Raw genomic sequence first — 19,955 nt, 5'->3', positions numbered from 1 at the left:
TACCTAGTTGATTTAATAAACTACTTTATTTTACTATATATAGAAGTAGTTTGTTTTTGGTAAGTACTACTTTATTTATTTATAGTAAGTGCTTAGTAGTTGAACTAGCTAGTTGATTTAATTAATAAAACTACTTTATTTAACTATATATAGAAGTAGATCTTGCATCAACGTCGGCAATGCCTATCCCGCGTCCTCGTCGTCGTCGACTCGGCGGTGGAGGCCTGCTTGATCAGGGCCATGTTCGGGACTGGGCTCCGCCGGGCTAGTATTGGGAGGTGCTACCTTCTGGGGGACGTAGGTTGGTGAGGAGGCAACCCGTTGATGACCCGATCCTTGTTTGGTGGAGGTCGCGTGGGCCAGTGACAGTGCCGAGGCTTCCGGACACCGCGGAGGTGATACGTCACCGTGTCAGCTAGCAGGACGAGCACGTCCGTCGCTACATGGTTGCATTGGAGGGCAGGTTCGACAATACCTGGCAGGTTCTTCAGGGATCTCACTGGAGCTATGATCTTGTGATGGTTCCTTATCTTTGGGTGTCCACCGCCCGCGACGATACCCTTTGGGCGCTACAGTTCTAGTTGTATTAGTGATGCTATATTAGTGATAATATTCGACGATGTACGGACACCAAGAGATGATGTACTTTTGCTTATAATTATTGAATGCATGCTAATTTGAATACTACCTTATTTTATGATTTGGTTTTGCTTATTTTATGATTTGGTTTTGCTTATTGAATGCTCATATTGGAAAAGTTCTCCTTCATTCTCGTGTGCTAGACAATTTGGTGTAATAATGCACTCGGGAATGAAAGGAGGAGCTACGTACATCACCGATAGTCAACCCGTGATTAATAATAATGATCTAGTTTAATATTTGAATTATGAATATAGGCCGGAAATGTCGTACTCGGACGACGAAAACCGCCCGGGGGAGTGCGACTGGTGCCACGACGACCGAGGTATGTCGACAGGTTCATTGAGCTGGATGAAGATCAGCGCTTCAGCATTAAGCTCGAGGAGACCTTCGATGTTCATACGGTACGCAACGACGACAATAGTTTTTTTCGTAATTAAGCATGACTTCAACTATTTTAACGTGTATTTTTCATCTTTTCCAATTCAACTAGCTTATCCCATGCTATGCAAGACGCTATGTCTTGGAGAGGATGAGTTTTGAAGACCATGAAAGTATGGAAACCAAAAAAAATCTCCTAAGTACCCATCATGGTGTGGATTTTCAAGTAAGGTGTACAATGCTGAGAGTGTAACCCATTTTGGTTGCAAAAATTGGGAAGCACTTTGCAAGATGTCTGGTTTTGATGAGGGTATGCTTGTCACCATGGATCTTGGTGATCCTACAATCGAGCAAGAAAGACCTTCGATTTGGGTCCTTGTGGATACACTTCTAATTCTTCCCTCATGTGAGCTTAACATAGTTATTAAGTAATTTATATTGTTTATTTCAAAATAATTGACATCTTATTTCCATTGACATCTTATTTTCTTCTTCAAAGAATGTGCGGAAGATGGTAGACAAAATCCACTACACCGATGGCTCCGAATTAACTTATAGGGAGAAAAATCATTTGATCGCATTTTGTACTGATCTTGAGAATTACAATGTCTACAATCGAACTCCTCAACATTATGGTCAATACGTGCCACTAGTGCACGTGTTGAACTACGGTAACTACCATGGAGATACCCTAGCAAGAGTTTTTACTATTACGATATCCGTGCATCTTTTTGCACACTTCTAAAACTAGTACATCATTGCTAACTACGAAGTTATTACTATGTTTTTCAAAAGATAATTCCGAATGATTGTGTGCCTCATCTGATGTATACGCACGGTACCCTTCATGTTTTGAACATACAACCAGGTCTTCCTACGAATCTGAACTGTCCATACCGGGTTTCTAAAAGAAGTGGAGACATGACAATCAAAGAATAGAAAAAATGTATGGACAGTCGTAAGGAGCTTCTTGGAGGCAAAAGGCAGCGAAGCGCAAGAATTGGAGACAGGATGATCTCCATTCTTCATAATGGAGAGTCAGGGTCTATATTATTTTATGCTATTTTACCTTAAGGATGTTTAGGTCCTACCTGATACTGATGATCATGTGCTAAGAACAATTATATAAGGTTGGGTTCGATGACTATGAGGATGATGATCGTATGACTTATTATTAATAACGAGTAGAAGTTATATGATGATGCATGATTAGTAGGATTTGTTATTATATATGATGATGTATGATGCGAGCATGCATGAGTTATTATATCAGCGGGTGAAATGAACATAGCAGCAGCGTTGGTAAACCAAGGACAAAGATATAAGAGAGGACACTTCTCTCTATTAGCTAGCTAATAACAACCTAAAAATAACCCCCCAAACCCCTAAAGCAGCCTCTTTTTTTAAAAAAAACATCAACTTTTGGTCCCGGTTGGTGCCACCAACCGGGACCAAAGGCCCCCCTGACTGGGCTCGGCGCACCGGCCACGTGGAGGCACATCTGTCCCGGTTCGTGTTTGAACCGGGACTAAAGGGGGAGGTATTAGTAACGACCCATTAGTCCCGGTTCATGAACCGGTACTAAAGGCACTTACGAACCGGGACAAATTCCCCCTTTTCTACTAGTGACTAGTTACTATTATCTTAACAACTGCAGATGCTTTTCCAAAAGAGGAAAAGAATCTAGAGGTAAATTTATGCTAATACTATTATCTAAACAATCTCAGTACTGAAGCGAACTATTATGATAGTTATATCTTTGCATTGAAATTATTTTATTAGCTTGGCTTGGCTGGGCGCGGACGAGCGCGCACGCTCCTGGTATCACGAATCGCTCAATATTTACGGGGATGTGGGCCCTACGTGCTAGAGTAGCTGTACGCAGTAGTACAGCCTATAAAATAGGGGTGTATATACCGAGGTCCTCACTGGACGGCCGTTTGGGTTGTGACGGCGCCGTTTACGAGCGGCAGCCACGTTTGATGGTAGGAAACGGTGTACGTGGGGTCCACGAAGAACAGTTATTATTTAGCTATCCCGCACAGGCTTGTTTACTCTACTCCCCCCAAATCGAGCGAGGAACTCTAGTTGCAGTTCATGGTGAACACCAACCAAGATGCAGATCCGGTGGCCCTGCCTTTAGACTTTAGTCCACTGCCCGGACTGCGCGGCCAGTTCGCCGGCGACTGCTTCTACAAGTGCCGCAATCATACATGTTGTTTGGGAAGTCGGCCTTGTTGCCTTTATCCTGAGAATCTTGTACGCCATCTGCATCCTTAGGTATGAAATCAAGCCCTGCAGGGAGCATGTCTGTTAGTAACTGCATGTTTGCGATCTCAACAGTAATGAAGAGGTTTGACAACTTACTGGGGTTGGCAGTGTTATCAGCTTCAGACCATCGAACTCTCTGATGTAGTGTAGTACTCCCTCCGTTCCAAAATAGATGACCCAACTTTGCACTAAAGTTAGTATAAAGTTGAGTCATCTATTTTGGAACGGAGGGAGTACATAGAAACCGCTCTTGAACCTGAATTTTTTTTAGTAGGTACTAAATCATCAGTTTTTTGCACACAGATAAATGTATACAAATTTGAGGTTCATAAGTTCTGTTTTGGCCAAACTTACATTGTGCAGTTTTGATGCCAGGCATTGTTATACTTGTAAGTCCATGGGGAAAGTAGCAAAATGCCAATCTGTATAATACTCATGAAGGCACTGAAAGAGGGCGTATAGAATGCACAGGCTTGTGTCTTTGTGTTTCTTCTATATTGTACTCCTTGGTGAGTATGCCAGCATGGGGTCCATCACATATAGAGATTTTGCACTTTTTGCAGTGATATAACCTTCAGAAGTCATGAGAGGGACAAGTGGACAACAAGTGTTGCTGCAGGCGTGGTTGATTTATGGACAGTCGTTTTTGACTGCTCTTGCTTTGCAGCTAGGAGCATGCCCATGAATTCAGAGTACAGAGAGGTGGAGCCATTGTTGAAAATCTGGAGCACAAGATGGGAGCATCTCTGAAGGTGTTCATGTGACAGAGTCTCTCCAGGTGGCTTGTGGTTGATGGCAAAATGCAGCACTGCATCACGAATCCTTGAGCACACTGCAGTGCTGATAAATTCTTTGGTAGCAATCCTGACGGCAGCAACTGAATGTGTGCTATCCTGACGCAGCGCTGGAAGCAGTTCCCATTGAATCGCCATATAAGAGGCAATGGAGTTCGTCTATACATGTTGCGAGAGAAAAGCAGTTAATCTAATCAGGAGTGGTAACAGTGCACATGCTTCCTTGTACTAACTAAACTGCATCCAAAATTTGAATTGAGAACATAATTGAAAATTCTTCTTGCCATGAAATGGAATGCGCCGCTTCTTGCCAACTTGAATAATTCTTGCATCTTAACAACCGTGGCCAAACGTTGTCCTTCACGTTGGCTTCTCCGAAATCTGTTCAATCAAAAAAGAACACCTGATCATACCGTGAAGAAAACTAAGTATCTCACGTACACAATGAGTAGGAACAGCCAAAAGTACACAAGCACCATGCATGCACGTAGATCAATCACAAACCCGGGCGAAAAGCTGAAATATGCTAGCGATTACATGAACGAGTTCTTTTATCTGTATGGAGCCGGTGGAACACTAATCAGATCTTGCACTTTCCAAAGCAGCTCTCGTCAGTCGGACTTATCCACTGTTGGATCGGCTTAGGACCAGGTTTTGTCCCTGTAATTAACTCTATGTCGGCTGCCGTCATAGATCTAACCTGTTTATCAGGGAATATCATTGTTCTCTTAGCCAGATCTATACATCTAAGCAAGCTCCAATACATCTTGTCACAACCACCAGAGGCTCGTGTTGTAAGAGTGTGGCTAAACCGCTCGGCTTGAGCAGAGGGTAGGAGAAGGTGGAGATGCTGGTCACCTGGCCGGTGTTCGAAGGCGCACCTGATGGATGAAATTGCAGCGGCGTCACCTCCTTACAAGCCAGAGGGTAGGAGAAGGTGGAGATGCTGGTCATCTTGGCTTGCTTGTTCAAGCTTTCGGAGCGGTGGTGTGGTTCTCCTGGGGTTGCAGATATCTTCTCCATCATATCGTACATCGTTATGTTGATGGAAAACATGCCCTGTACAAAAACCTGTACCGTATGCATCTATCTGTACCAACTGAACATGTTATAGGACGCCTGTTATCAGCCGACGGATGCCATGGGCCATGTTACACATTCATCACCGTACGTGCTTATTTACGTCTGCCTACCTATCGCGCTACAGTCTGTCCCCACCACGAACGACTTATTCCATTGGCCCACGTACCGGGATCAAACGCGCTCGTCCACGCTATCGCCGCTCTCGCTTGGCCCCCCTATATCCAATCCTGCCTCCGTCCTTTAGTTTTTCCTAGGCTCGCATGCTCAAGCCATCCCCGCAAGGCACCTTACTAGACGTCGGATGTTGACTGGAAGCCATCAAGATTGTTCGTTTGGGTTTCGATTTTTTTTCCGACAAAGGGCGCTTTTATTATCTCAAAATGTAGCATCAAACGATACAAAGCATTTAAAGTATCACCCGGCCTCTGCATAACTAGGATGCACACAGCCAAACATAAAAAATCCGACAAGAAAAAAAATGACAATTCGGCAAGAGTAGAGTCCTATAGACCGACACTATGCCTATGTCGAAACGGTTGGTGGACCGATGCGGAGATTATGCTGCCATCCATGTTGGGTAAAAAACTCCATAGCCACCTGCTCCAATCGCGTACACACCGCCTTGAATAGCGGTTGGTACTCCGCACGTTGTAGCATAGACCACATACGAAGCGAGTGCGTACAACGGAAAATAACCTGCAAAGGAGAAGCATTTTTGTCATTAAAAACCAAATCGTTTCTACATAGCCAAAGCGACCATAGTAAGGCGTACGCTCCCACCCTTATTAGCGTTTTGAACCTATTTGAAATACCGTCCAACCAATGACCAAAAATATTGGCAACACTTGTGGGCGGATACAAATTTAACGCTATTTGGATGACTGACCACGTAGAACGCGCAAACTTGCATTGAAAAAAGAGGTGTTTGATTGTCTCGTTATGAGTACAAAAACAACACTTCTTACTTCCTGGCCAGTTGCGTCGTGCAAGGTTGTCTTTGGTTAGCACAACACCTCTATGAAGATACCACATGAATATTTTAACTTTTAGTGGAATCTTTGCCTTCCAGATTTTTTTGTTATTGCTTTCCGGTACCTCAGAATGCGTGAGCGCACGATACATAGAGTCTACCGTGAAAGACCCCGATGTAGTAAGGTTCCAGCGAAACACATCACGGCCTTGCGTCAGGTTAATCAGATCCAGACGGGATAAGAGATTATGCCATGGCATAAGTCGGGCACCAACCAAATCCCGCCTGAACGAAATATTCGGCGGGGATGAGCTGAGCACCTGCGCAATAGTATTGTTCTTATCGCGAGCAATGCTGTACAAGGTTGGATATTGTTCTCGGAGACTGGCATTGCCTAGCCAGATGTCTTCCCAGAAACGAATCTCCGACCCGTCCTTTATCGCGAAAGACCCAAAGCGAAAGAGTTGTTTCTTTGCCGCCATTAGGCCAGCCCAAAAGTGTGAGTCGCCAGGTTTCCAATATGCCTGAGACACCGCCTTTTGGCCTAGATACTTGTTGCGCAGCATGGTTTGCCAAACACCATCCTCAGTAAGAAGTTTGAACAACCATTTACTAAGTAGGGCCTCATTCTTGACCTGCAGGTCATGAATTCCAAGGCCACCTTGGTCTTTCGGCCTACAAACCACGCTCCATTTGGTCAGCCGGTATTTTTTCTTTTCACCATCTCCTTGCCAAAAGAATCTGGACCTAAAATAGTCCAATCTTTGCAAGACCCCTTTTGGGAGTTGGAAGAAAGAAAGCATATAGAGAATCATATTTGTGAGGACAGAGTTTATCAAAACCAGCCGTCCTCCAACTGAGAGCAACTTGCCTTTCCAACTGCTCAACCGTTTCTCTAGCCGCTCCTCTACATGCTTCCACTCCGCAATGGTGAGACGTCGATAATGAATTGGTATTCCCAGATATTTGATCGGGAATTGGCCAAGTGCGCAACCAAATAGGTCCGCGTAATCGGCCGCTACCTCGACGGCTTCTCCAAAGCAGAACACTTCGCTTTTATGGAAGTTAATTTTAAGACCTGACGTTTGCTCAAACGCTGACAACAGGAGTTTCATGTTTCGAGCCTTGTCCAGGTCATGTTCCATAAAAAGTATTGTGTCATCGGCATATTGCAGAATAGAGAGGCCACCATCCACAAGGTGTGGCACTACCCCAGCAATTTGCCCGTCCTGCTTGGCGCGCTCAATTAGAATAGCCAACATGTCAGCCACAATGTTAAATAACATTGGGGACATGGGGTCACCCTGTCGTAGTCCTTTTTTTGTCTGGAAGTAATGACCTACATCATCATTGACTTTGATGGCCACGCTACCTCCAGTTACAAAATTTTGGATCCAATGGCACCATTTTTCAGAGAAACCTTTCATCCTTAGGGCCTGTTGGAGGAAAGACCATTTGACCTTGTCATAGGCTTTTTCAAAGTCAATTTTGAATACTACTCCACTTAGGTTTTTCCGATGCATCTCGTGGACGGTCTCATGCAGGATTACTACACCATCAAGTATATTCCTTCCTTGCATGAAAGCCGTTTGAGATGGTCGGACAACATGGTCCGCTACCGAGTTAAGCCGATTCATAGCCACTTTGGTGAAAATCTTGAAACTGACATTAAGGAGGCATATGGGTCTAAACTGCTGGATCCGTTCAGCCTCCTTAATCTTTGGCAACAAGACAATCTCGCCAAAATTAAGCCTAAATAGCTCAAGTCGGTCGGCATGAAGACAATTGAACAACTCCATAAGGTCAGCCTTGATGATATCCCAGAAATTCTGATAGAATTCTGCGGGGAAACCATCTGGGTCGGGAGCTTTGTTATGTTCCATTTGGAACATTGTAGCTCTCACCTCCTCTTCCGAGAATGGTGCCGTCAGGATATCGTTTTCTTCTGTCGTGACTTGTGGAATGTCATCTGTTCGGGTCTCATCAAGGGTGAAATTCCCTTCAGCCGGCGCTCCGAACAGAGATTTGTAGTAGTCGGTGATATACTTTTTGAGCTCCTCTTGACCTTCGATCCGCCCCTCATCTTGTTGGAGACTATAAATACATTTCTTCCTATGCCGCCCATTAGCGACCAATTGGAAGTATCTTGTATTACTATCACCCATCAAAATGAAATCGGCTTTGGATCTCTGGTAGTATTTGATCTCCTCTTCTCGCAGAAGGCGGGCAATCTTCTCATTAGATTGATTTTTTAATTCAATCTCTTGTTGAGATAAGATGCGCATCTCTGCAATTTTGTCGAGGTCATCAATAATGGTAGAGAGCCGTTGTTTTTCTTTTTTATAAATCCCGTTGGTATGTTTTGCCCATCCAGAGAGGTGTTGCCTCATGGCCCTTATTTTAAAGTTCCATCTCTGAATAGGTGTACGACCAACAGCGGGCCTCTCCCAAATATTCTTGATCATGTCTACAAATCCCTCCCTATGCATCCATCCCAATTCAAATTTGAAAGGGCGTCGGGCAGCTGGTTTCGTAGAATTAGAATCCAGAATGATGGGTGCATGATCCGATAAAGCCTCAATACGCTCTAGGGCTCGCACGGTTACCAGAGGAAATTTTAGCTCCCATTCGGTATCCATGAGTACCCTATCAAGCTTCTCGTATGTCGGCACATGTCGGTTATTAGCCCAAGTGAACTGCCGTCCCGACATACTGGCCTCCCGAAGATCCAAACTGTCTATCACAGCATTGAATAGGAAAGGCCAATGAGTGTCAAAACGGTCATTATTTTTCTCTTCCTGATACCTAAGGATATTAAAGTCCCCTCCAATAAGCATTGGATGCGGGTTATCCTTAGATAGATTTACCAATTCCCGAAGAAAAGCGGACTTATGCTCATCTTGGGCAGCCCCATAGACAGCGACAAGAGTCCATGTAAAATTATCAGCTCTATTTCTTAGGTGAAATTTTATATGAAATTCACCGATCGAAAAAGCTAACAAGTCCATGGCTGTTGTCAGTATCCCAAGAAGGATTCCTCCAGATCTTCCACGAGCTGGTAGACTATGCCATGTGTAGTCGAAACCATCTGATAGGTGATCGAGGACATGTGGGCGAAAGTCACACTTACCAGCCTCAGAAATGGCCACAAAATCCAAAGCATGTTCCCGTACACAATCACCAATGTGTTTATGTTTAGCCAAGTCTGAGAGACCTCTGCTATTCCAAAACATGCCTCTCATATGAAAACTCGGATTGGTGTGGAACTCTTCGCCTTCTTGGGCGGTTTTTGTTTCTTTTTAGAGGCGTGTGATTTAGATTTCCGCAAAGACGCTGTGAAGTCACATAACTTGGACCCAAGTCTTGCGTCATCCAATACCACCTCAGTAACCTCACCAACCAAGTGGGAGATTAGCGGACCATCATATTTGGCATCCGCTTCATCATCGTCCTCGGTTTCTGGGTCAGGAATGGTGGTATTACACTTTGGAGAAACCTTTAAACGGTCAATCTCCATATGTTTAAGTACCACCACCGACAGATTAATATCATTATCATTCTTTCCCGTAGAGACCCCCACGTTATTTAAGTTGTTATAAATGTGAGTATCCGGAAAAGAAAGAAATGATTTAAGGGAAGAGGTACCTGGCGTGGAGTCCAAATTCCTCGAGGCCTGGCGGCGCATTGCCTTCGCCAGTGCATGCTCATCTGTCGGAGAAGAACCATCCGCCGAGACTGGGTGGCGGTTACTACGTCGAAGGGGCGAAGCCAATCCTCCAGACATAGTACCCACCGGTGTCGCCGGGTGGACCATAGATGAAGGCTGCGGAATCACCCTTGTCCCAGAGGTCGGTGAAGAAGAACATGCTGTCGGTCCCACCGGAACAGTCGCCACGGGTGTCGTGGTAGAAGGACCCGAACGAGCCGCCGCTGGACCGAGAGGGACTATGGCGACCAGAGCGCGAGCTGAGGAAGCTGCCGCAGACCCCGCCACCGTGTGTTGCACTTGTACCGGAGCAGAAGCGGGAGCATGCAAAACATGCGCTGCGCCCGCGTCCGTGCCTGACTGCCTGAGCATCGCCTGCTCAAGTTCTGCCGGCTGATGCACCTGAGACGGGACACCCGCTTGTGGGTTTATGGGTGTGCATGCATCCGCTGACGGCCCTGTAGCAGCGGCCACGGCTGGCTGCATGAGAGCGGCCACACCATGTACGTCTTGTGGCTGCATGATCGCTGCCTGCACATGCATGTGCTTAGCTCCCTGGCCTGAAGGAGCATTGGATGATGCCAATGATTGAGCAGACACGGTTGGCACAAGAAATGTAGCTGCAACGTCTTGCACATGATTATGCAGAAGGTTGACTTGTGGTGGCACTGTAACATGTTCAAAGCCCAAATGAGTAGTCTGCATGGGGACAACAGTGGAGACAGATTGAGCTCCACACGTCGTATTACCACCATTAGTTTGGACTTTTTTTTTGCTCGCTTGCTAGCATCCCTATCTGGCATACCCTCATCCCGGTTAGCACCATCATCATGCCCATCATCATGGTTTTCCCAAATCCGAGGAATAAAGTCATCATCCGAAACAAAATCATCCTCCTCCAGCACAAACCAAAACGCATATCCATTAAGCTTGACATAGACATCAGAGGAGACCAAGCTTTCATCAGACCCATCATGTTTGACAAAAATATCCATGTTATGAAGAGCCACCTGGATCCGCACAATACCGTGATGGCGCAAGCAAACCAAGTCAACATCCTGAGTGGCGCCAATAACTGATCCCACCGCCCACAGACCAAGGAAATGGCGTAGAGCTGGCGGGACTCCGGTGACGTGCACCCAAACAGGCTGCAAGGGAAGTAGCGATGGAACCTCCTCGATTTTCCATTCACTAAAAGTGATCTTCACGTTATGTGATTTAACATTATACTCAAACGCTGCCACGCGCTGCAAAATCTCCACTGAAGGGAAAGAAACCAAGAAAGCATTTGCTCCATGAGGCATAGCTTCCCACTTCCATGAAGTTTGGACCGCAGCGATCTTTGCAACCTCGGCCTCCACGACAGAAGAAGACAAGGAACCACCCGAAATCGTAACCAAAGCAGTCGGCAAAGTAGGTGGGGCGAGATTCTCCTTGAAGAGTGAGTCCGGAAGCTGTACGAACATTGCATTAACTAAACCGCAACCACCGAGGGAGGCGGTTGGCCTTGGTTTCTTGAGAACAGAGCAACGGTGCAGAGGATGCTTGTAGTTGTTACAAATGTGACAGTAATGAACCGCCGTGCAATCCTTAGACATATGATCATCTGACCTGCATTTAAAACACCAAAGACCAGTCTTTTTACCCTTCGGTATATGTCCAGTAGTGTCAATAGTGGTCGGCGTCGCCGCATTAGCGTGTATGGCTGATTGAGTTTGAACATTGGAGGCGGCCATCACTGACGCCGGCAGGAACCCTGGTGTAGAATGCGCAGCCGCGGGGGCCGCGCCGGCAGTAGCATCACGACGTCCCCCCTTGCGCTTGCTCTTGGGACGTCGGGCGGGAGGTGCATCCGGCGCTTGCTGGTTGTTAACACCAAAGATGACCGGTGCCGGCGCCGGAGCCGAGGCCCGCTGGACGGACGGAGCAGCGGTGGATGTCGATGCCGGCAACACTCCGAAGCGAATAGGTACAGTAGCCACACCAAAGCCGGTGGAGAGTCCGGGGTTTGATGCAAAAGTTGGACCTGTTTGTCCCACCGGTGGAGCCCCCTTGGACGGGTTGCCACCCTGGCCGGTCATCGGCGGCGCAGAAGCCTGGCGCAGTACGTCGGCGTACGATGTCGGCGGCGGAACACGTGAAGTCGATCCGAGCAGATGCGAAACCGTGGTGCTAGGGCGTCTCGATACCCTGTACTGAAACAGATCGCCTCGACGTAGCGTACGGCCCAGCCGCGAGGCCTGCATGGCCTTGCTCACGCAGGGCCCACGAGCATGCGACGAGCCCGAGTCCCGAGTCAGAGTTTGAAACGCGGGATCGTCGCATGTCGTACAAGCCGCTGCCGTTTCTTCCTGCTACTTCGGAGACGCCGAAGATGACGCACCCGCAAGTGAAGCCGGCAGGAACGCGGCCAGCGCTACTGGTGGCGTGATCCTGGGGCGTGGAAGCGGCCCCTTCCACGGCCTGATGCAGATCCCGCGTCGCTGCCGCGCTGGCGCCGGCGGCGGCCTCGGCACGGCCGGCGATTTGTCACACTCAGCATGCATCTCCTCCCTGCACGAAAACGAAGGATTGTGAGCAGAATCGGAGTTTACCTTGCTGCCCGATGTGGAGCCCTTCTCCCAAACTTTGGACGCGGCGTAGGGTACCCCACGTCGTTCCAGAACTCCTGAAGGAGCTCGGCGTCCATCTTCTTCCTCCGATGCCGTACGACCGACCAGGATCCCTCCGAGGCGTCAACGCTTCCACGATCTTCATCACCCACCTCATTCGCCACACGTCCCGCATCCGAGGCCTCAACCGTCTCGTCTCCGCTCTCGGCCAAGGCTTCAAACCTCGATCCCTAGTGCGACGAGGATGCCGGCGAAGTTGATCGCGACGCCGGCGATAGGACCCCAGGGGCTAGCGTCAGTCGTCGCCGATCCGTGAAGACGCGAGCGCCGATGCGCACAACGCATTCAAGAAGCACCATCTCCTTTCCCTTCTCGATTTTCTCGCCTGAGCGTAGATGACGCCCCTCCACGATCTTACCGTCGCCGTTCCGAAGGAAACAAAGACCAGGCCGATCTAGGAACAGTGATCCATCGTGCCATTCCGGCGAACCATCCAGAGCGGCAGTGGAGAACTTCGCCGCCCAGCGCAGCGTGGGGAGGGAGTCCGGTGGTCTCGCCATCAGCGTTCTCTGCTAAAACTTACTTTCCAACCAGCCTTCAACCTGTTTGGGTTTCGATGGATGTGAATTTTCTTGCTCTATGTTGTGCTCAATCAATGGATGCCATCGGAAGAAAATGTCTAATGTAGGAGACATCTTCTCGGAGAATTCATTGGAGCATCCGGCTGCCAGGCACCACTACATGAAAGAAATGATAGACCACTCAGATATAACAATGCTCAATATCATTGTTTCCAAGGCAAATGAAGATAGAGATGTTGAATGTAACAGGGCTCACAATGTTTGTGAAGAACAAATTCCAATAGGCAGTCCAGTGGGGGGTCCTGGTTTTGTGTTAAGTCTGTCACAAGATGGAGTGGTCCACCCTCTTGAAGTTAATTTGAACACAGAGCAAAGCTGTAACTTGAACATTTCAGAAGCTCATGGTGGAGATGATGATGGACAGGCTGCTGGTGAAGAGGATGATGATATTGACAAATCATCCTCAGACTTTGAGATTGATAGGGGTGACTATAGAGGGATAAAGATGTCTTACAAGGCTTGGAAGAGAGGTGAAGAAAATATTGGAAATGAAGAAGAAAGAGATGTTGTTGAAGACAGACCACAGTTTGAAGGTGACAGTGATGTTTCAGAGTTTTGGCAGGAGGAGAAAGAGGCTGACAGTGGAGAGGAAATAGTTGTGGAAACATGCAGGCCTGAGAAACTCAAGCCTGTGAGAAGAGCAGCAGCAAATCCAGGTCCAACTTCCAGAGCTCACAGTCAGCCAGAGATCCCAAAGTTTCAAGATTTTGTACCTGAAGCTGATGAGTATTGCTTCCCTGATGATGTGGGCATTTCTGACTCAGATGGGGAGACTCCAAGACTACCTTCTGGAAGGAAGAGAAGATTGAAGAAGAAGAAAGAGAGGAAATGGTATGACCCAAAGGTACCTGATGCACATGAGCAGCTGTGCAAGGACATTTGCTTCACCAATGTGTATGAGTTTAGAAAGGCATTGAGAAATTTTCATGTTAGGACTTTGAGAAACTTTCACATAGTGACCTGAAAGGGATGGAAATTTGCCCTCCTCCTTGCCCAGTAGATGATATCATCATCACTAGGGTTGGAACCAGGGGGAATGCCTCCAGGAACTGCTCTATGTCCTTGCGGTTGCATGCTGCAAGGATCATCTCAGCAAGTTGCCTTCTCGCCCTCCTCCTTGCATCTTGGCGCCTGGCTTGCCTGGGCACCTCTTCTTCTACATCTATGACCTCTCCAGGATCCATCTCTCCCTTGGATTCTAGGGTTTCTTTGGCGGCTGAGGGGTTGAGAAGGGTGGGGATGGGGGATTGACTGCGGTTTCACTCTAGGGGTGGGCTTTATAGACTACTAATGGTTGGTGGTAGGTAGGTGGAGTAATAAAACAGCCCAGTTACGGGCTATCGTTCCGGAAAACTACCGCTCCCCAGCCAGTTATCAACCTCTGAGAACTCGCCGCCTCCATCCCCCCTTCCACCTCCACTCGTTGAATGGCCGCCATCGCATAGTTTCCACTACAAGAAATATGTCAACTTATGACCACCACTATTGGTCATTGAAAGGTCACAAATTTCCATTTATGACCTTTTTGTGACCAAAAACAGAAGGTCAAAAGCTGGCCGTCGTAAACTGACTATAGCGACCTTTCTTCTGGAATGGTCAAAGACGTTTACGACCAAAATATTCCTACTGTGGCGTTTTGGTCACTAGCAACCTCCCCCAGGCCACGTAGGCATCCAGCGTGGCAAGCTGATGTGGCACAAGATTCAGCCCGGTCCAATTGGGTGTTTATATGGGCTGAGCCCATTAATTCAGCCTTTCAATGTATTTTTTCCCTGTTCATTTTGGTCAGCTACATGGGCCAGGCCCAACAATTCAGCCTTTTATTTTCTAGGCCTTTGGCCTTTTTGCTCCGATTTCTTATTTGGGCCTCAGCCTTTTTACAATCCATTTTGGACCAGGTCCCACTAGTCAGGTCATCTAATTAGGTCCCACTTGTCAGTTTTTTTCATTTTAAAGGACCCACGTCTTCTCTATTTGGGCAGCAACCAATAACTTGATTCAAACAGAGCCAATAACACATAAAATTTCAAACAACAGCCAAACAAAGTACTTTACAATCAGGTATTCAACAGCCAAACACGTCTTCTCTATTTGGGCAGTACAAACAGCTATTCAACTATAAAATACAGCTGAATATTAACGTGACTGGTGGCAGTGTTTGTCGCCCTGGTGAAGATCTACTGGCTGGACTAGATTGACACCATCCTGATGAGTCCCCTCTCCATTAGGTCCTTGATGGCCCTGCGAGCCAGCGACCCGTTGATCTGCAGCACCATAAAAATTAAACAAACATATGACACACTAGTATACATTGTGCATACTTGAAAATGCACGGTGCTCACATCAATCAGTAGTTCTAATGAACAAGGCATGTCAGGCACATATTGTTGACAGTAAGAAGCAGGGACATGTTAATTAAGTGTAAAGCAGCAACATCAAACCACATTTAACTATATGAAACACTACAAATCAATGGCTATGTTGAATATCTGTGACACATGACATAAATGATGACCAGATGGCCATATCAAATCCACTGCACCCTATCTATAACATGGCACACCAAGCAAAATCTGCACAAAAAACTGATGCAGCAGCCGAATCCAGCATCCAATCAATTCATAACACTAGCGCATGGGTGTGTTCTTACAATTGTACAGACTGACCCCAAAACAGAGCATCATAGTAAAGTACTTGACCAGGAGCCATGATGCATCACACACATATCCTACCATCCCCAGATGTCACTTCACATAGGAAGGAAGGAAGCAAGTAAGAATAACAAATCCAGAGGGAGTGCGTTACCCTGAGTCGCTCGGACAGGACGGAGGGCGTGATCTGCTTGTACTTGGGCACCTTGGTGAGCAGCTTGTCGTAGGTGGCCTGGTCGAAGATCACCGTGTTGTTCACCTTCTCCTTTTGCTTGCCCTTGCTCCACTTCTTCTGCTTGCCTCCACCCGACTTGGCCGGCTTCGACGACGCGGTGGGTGCTAAACACATTGTTGGGTGCGGTGGGTGCGGATTTTCGTTGGGATTCTTCTCCTGGAGTTCCTTGTACACCAACTTTTGACGAATGAAGCCCAAAATCTGCGGGTTATAAATCATAAAAGTTAGGAATATAATCAAGTGAAGCCGTGCATATATTTCTGGACAGCAAACTAAATAGACGGCTGCTCTCAAACCGTACATCCAAACGAAGCAAATAAGTACTCTACGGAAACCTTAGAACATGCTTTACAACTCATATGTAGAGGCCAACTTGAAATTATGAGCATAACAAACTCGTTTTTCAGTTAGAAGCTCGCTGCCCTAAACAGTCAGGTAGTGCAGTTTTTTAACTGAACCAAATTCAGTTTAGAGAACAGCCGCAGAAATCCAAAAACAGGATCACTAGACCGAGTAAACTGAAACTACATAGCCGTCTAGTTTAGAGAACTAAAACATAGCTAGATGAGGTACAAACTGAAAGAGCATTCATTCAGTAGCAAAACAACCACCTTAGCTAGCTAGTCCGTGAGCATTAACCAAGCATGCATCATACAGGAAGGAACAAATATGATATGAACTAAGACCAAGGCCACGTATAGGACCTCATCAATTAGGCCACCCTAGTTTGGTTTCACAGCCACAACAGAAACTAGACTACAACATAGCAGCGATAGGAAAAACATCACAGTAAGGATCAAACCTTGTTTGGGGAGTCGATTTCCTCCTCGTCGATGTCGTCCATGGAGGGCTCTTGCTCCATCTAAATGGAAGAAACAAGTAAATATGGGCTTATAGACAGAGCTAGCAACAATTTTTACAAACAGAGAAGCTGTCAAATTTTCTGTGATTATAAAATCTTCTTCCATTTAGCAGTTCTCTTTTGATTATAATCATTTACTCCCTCCATTCCTAAATATATGACGTTTTGGTAATTCAAATTGAATAACCAAAAGGTCATATATTTAGGAACGGAGGGAGTAGTTCATTGTCCACAAAATAACAGGTCGCAACTAACACTGCTGAATCAAGCAGAGGAATGCAGAGTTTATGTGAGTCAATTCATACAAGCATGATAAACAATTCTTCATGGCACTCAAACCATTCGAGGGGCAACAATTTATTTACGCTGCAGCCCCAAAGTGCTAGATTAGTAAACCATGAGATTAAATCAAACCCATTTTAGAGTATTGCTGGAAACAATGCATTGATACAAGACTCCAATAAAGGAAACATTGCTCTGTTCTTGCTGAGTACCACTACAAATGCTACGTGCAGGAGCAGTTATGTTATTTACTTTGTTTTTATACAAGTAACATGGACAGTATTGGCTGGAAGTTTGTCTAGCAAGCGAGAAAGATCAGCGATCATGCTTTGTGTACAAAGTTCCATAGGTTTGCAACCCATTCTATAGTTCAATACAATATAACATGAAGGAAGGAGGAGGCAGCAGTAGCTGCACGGGCAGTTCCATCCATCCAGGCAACATACATACTACTACTACATAGAGAAAGAGGTGAAAGGAAGGGGGTCGGTCACCTTCTTGTCCTTGATCTCGCTGGACTGGATCCAGGTCTTGATCTGGTCGCGGTAGTGCTGCAGCTTCTTGATCTCCTTCTTGAGGTCCGCCTCGAACTTTTCCTTCTGGTTCGCATTCGCGGTGTCATAGACCTGGCCGAGACCCCGGAGAATCATGAGAAACCGTGCAAAATCCTGAGAATCGGGGGTGGGGGAGAAGGGGAAGAGGAGGGGGGACCTTGTTCCAGATGCCGTCGAAGACGTCGACGCCCTCCTGGACCTTCTTGAGCACGCGGTCGATCTCGCCCTGCAGCTTCCGACTTGCGCCCATGGCATTCGGTGCACACTGCCTTGCCGGACTTGCCCACCTCCAGCTGCCATGGAGGGCGTCGAGGGGAGGGCGGAGGGAGGCGACCCCCATCACCATGGCTGCCAAATCTCTCCCTCCGGATCGAGGCTGTGTCCGCCAGATCGGCGTGGCCAAGGCCGCCAATCCGCCTCGCCTGCTCGAGGAGGTGGTGGCCGTCGACGGTGGGGATGGGGGGCGACGGCGGTGGCAGCGTCCATCTCCGCCTGGATTGCGCGCGTGGGGGTGCGGGGAGGGGAGGGAACTGGCGGAGGGATCCGAAGGTGGGTGGCGCGAGCGGGTGGAGGGATCCAAAGGTGGGTGGCGCGAGCGGGTGGAGGGATCTGACGTCGTGGCTGCGGCAGGGGACGAGGCGGCGGCCGAGGACGGGGCGCGGGCTGGATCTGGATCGGGGAGAAGGGGAAAGAGAGAGTCGGCGGAGAGGGGGAGAGAGAGGCGGGCGCGGGCTGCTAGGGTTAGGATTAGGCTGCTGAGAGGTGGACGGTTCAGATCGGCTAGAACGGACGGTTCATATCGGCTAAGGGGGGTGATCCGTGGGATGAGCCCTGATTGGCTCAGAAAATTTATGGTTTAAAATAGCTTCTAAGTACTAAAACTATGGGTGTTTTGTGAAGCAGCTATCAAAAATATTTTGCAAAACGGCACATCTAAATTTTTCTCTGAAGTTAGACCACATTTTTTGGATGATCGCCAATTTGCATGCATTTTTATGTTTCTAGCTATTTTTAATCATTTTTCGAGTGCCCAAAATAAGTTTTTTTGTGAAGTACCTATAATATATTTGTTGCAAAATTGGACCAAATCAATTTTATAAAATACTAGGCCATGTTTAATGAACAATTGACCAAATGGTTGGGTGTAAAAAGTTTTGATCCACCTCTGGTGAAAAAGACAAATTGTCGCCGATTCAGTTGGAAGCGGGTCAAATTTGAACTGTAGCTGCCTCATAGTTTGCTCTTTATTTTTTACAAAAATCATTTCTAGGTACATAAGTATCTATTTAATCATAGAAACACCAAAAAAATTCCAAGATTCTACCACTAGCTAGGAACGGTCAAGCCCGCCGTTTTGACCGCATTTTGAAACGGGCATAGAAAATTCAAAATAAATTAAAAAATTGGGAAACCTTCGCATTGCGTCATCATATGTGGCCAAGTTCCTAGTAAAAATAACAAACTTATAATACGACAATTATTTTAAAAAAGTGTTCTCAGAAACGAGCTATCACGTATGGAGATCAATGGCTTTCAAGCCAAATGATCAATCTTATGGCCACATTCATGGCATAGTTTGTTCAAATGATCTCATATTGTGCACAAGGGTGCATATTGTAATGGCAAACAATGTTGCCTAAGGAAGTTTTCATTTTCTTTGGACGAAAAAACCATTTTTCATTTTCCGAGTGCTTGAAAGGAGGTTTTTTTGTGAAGGAACTACCAAATAATTGCTGCAAAATTGGACCGAATTAATTTTCTAAAATACTAGGACATATTTACTACACAATTGACAAAATGATTGGGTGTAAAAAGTTTTGATCCACCTCTCATGAAAAAGATAAATTTCCGCCGATTCAGTTGGAAGCGGGTCAAATTTGAACTGCAGCTGCCTCATAGTTTGCTATTTATTTTAAAAAAAATCATTTCTAGGTACATAAGTATCTATTTAATCAGAGAAACACCAAAAGTTTTCCAAGATTCAACCACTAGCTAGGAACGGTCAAGCCCGCCGTTTTGACCGCATTTTGAAACGGGCATAAAATATTCAAAAAAAATCAAAAAATTGGAAAACCTTCGCATTGTGTCATTATATGTGACCAAATTTCCAGGAAAAATAATAAACTTGTAATACGGTAATTATTTTAAAAAATTGTTCTCAGAAATGAGCTATCAAGTGTGAAGATTCATGGCTTTCAAGCTAAATGATCAATCTTATGGCCACATTCATGGCATAGTTTGTTCAAATGATCTCATATTGTGCACAAGGGTGCA

General features: G+C 46.4%; 1 protein-coding gene across 1 annotated transcript; it reads right to left on the bottom strand.

Annotated features, from left to right (window-relative positions):
- Nucleotides 1-15,357: 15,357 nt before the first annotated feature.
- LOC123186806 (40S ribosomal protein S25-like) lies at nt 15,358-17,365 on the bottom strand. The gene is made up of 2 exons (XM_044598507.1): nt 16,786-17,365; nt 15,358-16,184 (listed from the first exon to the last, which is right to left on the bottom strand). Exons 1-2 carry the CDS (start codon nt 16,843-16,845, stop codon nt 15,813-15,815), a joined length of 432 nt encoding a protein of 143 aa, XP_044454442.1. The 5' UTR covers nt 16,846-17,365; the 3' UTR covers nt 15,358-15,812.
- Between the last annotated feature and the right edge of the window lie 2,590 nt (nt 17,366-19,955).

The sequence above is a fragment of the Triticum aestivum genome, chromosome 2A (genome assembly GCF_018294505.1).
Source record: "Triticum aestivum cultivar Chinese Spring chromosome 2A, IWGSC CS RefSeq v2.1, whole genome shotgun sequence".
Lineage (NCBI taxonomy): Eukaryota > Viridiplantae > Streptophyta > Magnoliopsida > Poales > Poaceae > Triticum > Triticum aestivum.
Note: the sequence above shows the minus strand (reverse complement) of the source record. Positions and strands in the feature narration are given on the sequence as shown.

Excerpts from the sequence above, each read along its gene's own strand:
- LOC123186806 (XM_044598507.1), bottom strand. The coding sequence starts at position 16,845 with ATGGAGCAAGAGCCCTCCATGGACGACATCGACGAGGAGGAAATCGAC. Across the intron at positions 16,185-16,785 it reads AAATCGACTCCCCAAACAAG|ATTTTGGGCTTCATTCGTCA; the intron begins GTTTGATCCTTA and ends TATAACCCGCAG.